Genomic DNA, 5,942 nt, shown 5'->3' with positions numbered 1-5,942 from the left:
CTGAATCATCCACCAACCTGAGAGACTCCACCAAGACCACTAGCACCTCTTTTGGCCTGGTGCGCCTCCTGCTGGAGCGCGGGATCTCTGCTTCAGTCTATAACCCCCAAAGCTGGGACAGAGGACTGTTGTCCAGTTCCAGTGGAGCTTCCACGCCCACTGGCAGAGCACAGGCTGAAACTTGTACCAACACACCTGAGACGGATGCTGCCCAACAGTCAGTGAAGCGACCAGACACCCTTCTCCTCCAACCTTTCACTCCCCCAAACTCCCCTGGCTCCAGATCTGACTCCTCCACCACACCCAGACCAGTTTTTCAGTTCAGCCCCTCCACTGAAGATTCTCCGTTCTACGAAACCTTCCTCGCCTCCAAACCGGCTCGCGTCATTTTAAAGGAAGTGCTGGTGGAAATGGAGAAGGATGGGGGTCTGTCCGACGACGACGACAGCCAAACAGAGATGTCTAATCTGGGTCTGGTGGACAAGCTGAAAAGTTTCCGGACCCTTTCCCCTCATTCTGCCTCAGTGTCATCTGGGAATACTCTTTTAGCCTCTTTTAGCTCCGCTGGGTTAGGAAGCAGCGCTCTGGGCGGGGGACTCCCAGGACTTAATGCTGGACTGAGGAGGAATCGAAGCTATCCTGCCATGGTGGGGGCAAGTATGGCAATGAAAGACCCAGGCGGTGCCCCCTGCACAGATGTACTCATTCCACATACAATGCAAAATACAAGCACGCATCACACGGCGAATACACACGATATGGACACAAAACCACCAGAACACACACTGGCCACGAAGCCCAAACACCGACCACAAACACTTCAGGAAATGGAAAGGGCGACGTCACGGACAGTTGTACAGAGACACACCACAGCAACGAGGAACACTGACCGACACAGTGATGAAAACGTTTTGAGACGAAACACCAAACCAAACGTTCTGCAGTGAAATACCCAATGACAAGTGAGTCACAAGGGCACGTATACTCACTGAACCAAATAACTTTACGAACACCGTTCAAATTCAAAATCCTCATTAAAGCAGTAGTGACTGAAACTGACACTGTGTCATAATCCCACTGTCTGGAGACTGATGATGCAGTATGTTGCCTTCTTGTGTCACATGTACCAGGGATGTTTTTTGTTTTTTTAAAATCCCAAGTATTTGTCAGAATTAGCTGGCGAATTATTTGCAGTGCTGTGAGATGTTACAGTTGTTCGGCTGTTGTTACAGTGCCCCCATGTGGTTAGAGAAAGACTTACTGAAACCTGATATTCCGAGATCCTGTTTAGGGATGTGCAGCACTAACGATTACCTTTTTGTAATCAAACAAATAGTTTAATATTTAGAGTCCAAGCCCGTCCCCATAACTTCTATGTACATATATATTTTGTGTGCAATATACTGTCATTTCTACAAAAAATATTAAATGGCCCCCACTGGTAAACGGACTGCAGAGCTGTGCCCACAATAATTTTATTTCTTTTTTAGCTGAAAATTAATTGAGGAAAAATGGAAACATCAATTAAATGAAGTACTGACTAAATATTTTTTTCTTTTAAATGAAGAAGTAGGAATAATTACGTAGCCTTAAACAACTGCAGGCTTGCACATCTCTGCTGTCACGTTCTTTTCCCATCAATGACCACAGAACATATTGAACCTGTGAGAGCACATTTTTTTTATGCTTTTGCTTTAATTTTTTTTTTCTATCTTAATTTTTTTTAAATGTTGATTTTATCTGGAATGAATCAAGGCCAGTAACTTCAAAAGCAAAATCAACCAAAGCAAAAACTAAATGTCTCAAATATATTTTTCTCCTCTTGCCACTAAGGTACTTTTATTCCCTTATGTGTTCAGTTGGAACTGTACTAAGCTGCAGTCGAATAAAACAAGTCAAAACACTAGATAGCATATTGTTATTTTCTGCTGGATATGTTATATATTTAGTTTAGAGACAAACATGTTCTTTGGCATTTTCCTCTCACTGTGACTGAATGTTGGTTTGTGCCGAAGCACTGCTTATTTTTTCTTTTTATCTCACAAAAGTATAAATCATGTTGATTTTATTGATAATGTGGGAATTATTGAGTGACTGTATAAACTTGATGCCTGAGTAACACACACACAGAGACATGATCTTATCCTTGAACCACATCATTCATGTCGAAGCCACACTGATGCAGCTCGAACACACAAATACAGAAACGCAGAAGAAGAATGAACGGTCGATTCTTTCAACAGTGACTCTGAAATGTGTATAAAACAGCGACGATAATATAAGTGTCAGTGATGCACAAACACCTTGATCTGTCCCTTATAACCAAAGCTGCAGCAAATGTAAATAACACAACACACTTGCTAAAGTAAGGAATATTTGCTTCTAAACAGATTCAAGTTAATTATTGATGACGATAATCATGTACAACAACAAACTGTCCAAATCAAACCAACATATAAAGGGACAAGGAAGCAATCTCTTAATCTATTAAATTAACCACAGTAACTAAAGCTCCCAGATGCATTAAAAAAAGGACTGACATTTTATTGTTGTTTTTTGTTCTAAAGGGATATTTTTCAGTCCAGCTTCTGTGTTCAATTTTGAGCGTATTTGTCAGATATTTAAATTAAAAAGAGCTCAAAAAGCCAGTACTTTTAAGGGAGATTTGCAGGTACCCATTGTTTGACAAACCAGTATGAAAGTAATGCACTTCTGCATCTTGCACTTTTGTAAAGTGAAGTGATTTGAGCTGTCTGTTAATTCCTGGTTCCAGGGAACTGTTAGTTGACAATGGGACTGAACCACTGTCTTTCTGTCGGTCTGATGAATAAAAGGACAAATCTCTGTCTCAGACGCTGTCATCTATTTAAAGCCTTAATCATTGGATGAGCATTGTAGATCTTAGGTTATTCATCATGGAACATATTTATTACTTATTTTTAACTTGTAAGAAATAAAGAATCTGCTGTGTCCTAGAATAGGATTATCATTCAAAACATTTAAAAGTAACAGTACATTTTAATTATTTTTTCATTCAAAACATTTAAAAGTAACAGTAAATTTTAATTATTTTTTGAAGTCCTTTTGTAAGTTTATTTTATTTTGACTTTCTTTGCGTGCCCACATTAGATGCAAAGTATTTAACAAGGTGCTCAGACTGATCCAGTAGTTTTTGTGCCTGTTTTTCCGGCTTTCACTTAAACAATCTGAATGTACGCCATGGCCAACATTCACCCTGCACACGTGTGTACAGAACGCTGACTCGTCTTTGTTTGTACTCACACCTGAAATGTATATTTTATTTTAAACTAAATAAATGTAAATGTATGTAACACGCATAGCCATGCTAACTTTTGATGTTTTTAAATGAACTGTTAACCTTGAGGAAAAGGGAAACATTTGAATTTATTTTGATTAAAGAGAGGGAAAAGTTTATTTCTTTCAGGGACTGATGTGTTCTGCTGTACAGAACAGACTGAACTATCAATAAATAATATAAGCATAAACTCTGTCTGGTTGACTTTTTTTTCTTTCTTTTTTTTACCTTTTGGACTTTTCCACTGTGATAAGGTTGAATTAGATTGGAAGGTTTTATCAGATGAATCTTCTCAGATTTATGGGCATCCATTATTCCAAAAAGATCTGGTTTGAATGTCACCTCCAGGCCCAGTTCATTATTCACAGTGATAACCAGATGGAGATTGGCCACATTATGAAGGATGGATGATTACGTCAGCATCCTCATATTTGTTTGCCCTCATACACGGTAATACGTCAGCATCCTCATATTTGTTTGCCATTGTTTGCCATCATACACGGTACCGCAACTAAACTCATTTGATCTGAGCTCTTCACACACTGACATAAAACTTTTTTTGAATCAGTCAAATCAAACACGTGTCAAAACATTTACTGTTCTAAGACATTTATTTTAATCATTAAGTTTGATGCAGCGCTGGAATAATAATTAGTTTTATTGAGTAGTTTACCAACTTAACATACAATGTATGCATTGATTAAGAAATCTCTAAGCATGTGGATGTGACCCTAAATATGACCCTGAATATTTTGATCTAAATTTGTCCAGAGCGACTGACCATTATTCTCTGTGCTGTCATATTCCAGATGTTGGTTTACATCCTGGAATATAGTATATTGCTAACCCATTAAAAAACGAGTTCTCTGTCATAGCTCAGGTGTGGACTCATTTAACCACAGAACACCTTTTACACCTGCCTTCTCTGTCCAGTGTTTATTGAATGTTGTTGATTCAGTAGTGATTTGTGCTCAGCAACAATCGATTTCCTTTGTACATCACAGCAGCTTAGCATTTTCCTGGCCTTTACAGTTACAGCTCTGTTCCACAAGGTGGCAGTGTGTGTCAACAAACAGAACGGACAGCTGGCGTAAACACGAACGACTGCCAACAGTAAGCCTGGTAAAAAAAAAAACCGGAACGACTGCCAACAGTAAGCCTGGTAAAGAAACCGTAGCATGGATAAAGTGTGGAGCCATAGTGAAGCTCGGCAGATTTTTTTTTTTCCTAAACAGCTTCTCTCACAGACTGTCTTTCCTGCAGCGGTTTTCAGTTCAGCCTGGCCACATGCTGCTAAGACAAAACCTTATCACAATGTGATTTCATGGCAGTTTAAATTTAGATACAAGTGAGATAAGCCAGGCATCAAAGAGAATAGGATTTAATTAATAGAAATAATAAAAATAATCAACTATGTTTGAGCAACAATTGTTACAGAGCCGTCAGAGAGCAAGGTCTCAGAGGACAGAAAGTATTGGACTGCAAGGTCAGGTTTGTCTGCTGTCTGACGACAGAGGAAATAAAGATGGGCGCAGATGGAAAGACAGAGCTGGATGGTTTCGAGATGGTTTCTGATGCAAACAGCTTTGTTCGCTCCCACAGGGGAAATGAGAACATTCTGTAGAGCTGAGTCAGCCAGGACATGAAAGTAAGAAGAAGGAAGAGCAATGAGATGATGGAGGAAACTTTTTTTTGGCATGCTGTAATTAGTTATTGGCCAGTCTTTTCATTCTCGTCATCAGCTGTGGGGAAAAGCAATCAGACAGAGCAAATGAATCATAGGAGTAGATATCATAGGAGATAGATTGAAAAACACAACACTTGAAGTAAAGAAAAAAAATATTAATGATTTTTATTTTTTCAACTAACACTGATTTCTCCTTCTTGAAGATGTCCCCTAATGGCCGTCTCTCCACTATCTTCTGGTGCTGTGCATGTTTAAATGCCAAGATCACCACACTCAACGCACTCCATACACTCAAGGTCCCGAAAGTCTGCATGAGCAGAATCATCATCAGCAGCTCTGTGTCACAGCCAAAGTCCTTCAGCCGTGACCCCCTTGACTGTCGTCCAAAGAAGAGCTTCTAATCAACAACTAACCAACGAGTCTAAACACAGCCTTAGATTCACACACACTGTGATCACCATCTGAGTTTGTGGTTCTGTCAATCGCATCGTTACACGTGAGTACCAGAAAACACATTATGTAAATTATAATCTTACAAAAATTCAACACAGTGGACAAGAAATTTGTATTTGTATTTCAAAGTTCAAAGTCAGCTTTATTGTCAATTACTTCACATGCACTAGACATACAAAGGAATCGAAATTTCCTTTCTTACTGTCTCATGCGTAGACAAGACAGGACAAAACATTAAAGTGCAAAACTAAACACTAATGTACAGTACGGTGCAGTCAAGTGTGATCAGGTATTAGCAGCAGTGCAAATGGCAAATGTTTACGCATTGTTTTGTTGTTTTTTTTTTTCTTAAGTGAGACTTATGAGTATTATTTTTTCTTCTGTGAATTCACTCAGTCATTTGTCACTCTTTCTGTCACTCTTTGACACACACAAACCAGCTGTAGGGTTTAAAGTGCTGCCATTAGAGGTTTTTTAGTCCAGAGC

General features: G+C 39.2%; 1 protein-coding gene across 1 annotated transcript in view; it reads left to right on the top strand.

Annotated features, from left to right (window-relative positions):
• The window catches only part of LOC103388301 (trafficking kinesin-binding protein 1-like), a 28,808-nt gene extending 25,947 nt beyond the window's left edge, over positions 1 to 2,861 (top strand). The window contains exon 17 of the mRNA XM_025061686.1: positions 1 to 2,861. Within this exon, the coding sequence (XP_024917454.1) occupies positions 1 to 947 (947 nt within the window). The 3' untranslated portion in view covers positions 948 to 2,861.
• Positions 2,862 to 5,942: the final 3,081 nt, after the last annotated feature.

The sequence above is a fragment of the Cynoglossus semilaevis genome, chromosome 13 (assembly GCF_000523025.1).
Source record: "Cynoglossus semilaevis isolate Cse_v1.0 chromosome 13, Cse_v1.0, whole genome shotgun sequence".
Lineage (NCBI taxonomy): Eukaryota > Metazoa > Chordata > Actinopteri > Pleuronectiformes > Cynoglossidae > Cynoglossus > Cynoglossus semilaevis.
The sequence above is the reverse complement of the archived record's forward strand: the minus strand, read 5'-3'. Positions and strand labels throughout refer to the sequence as shown.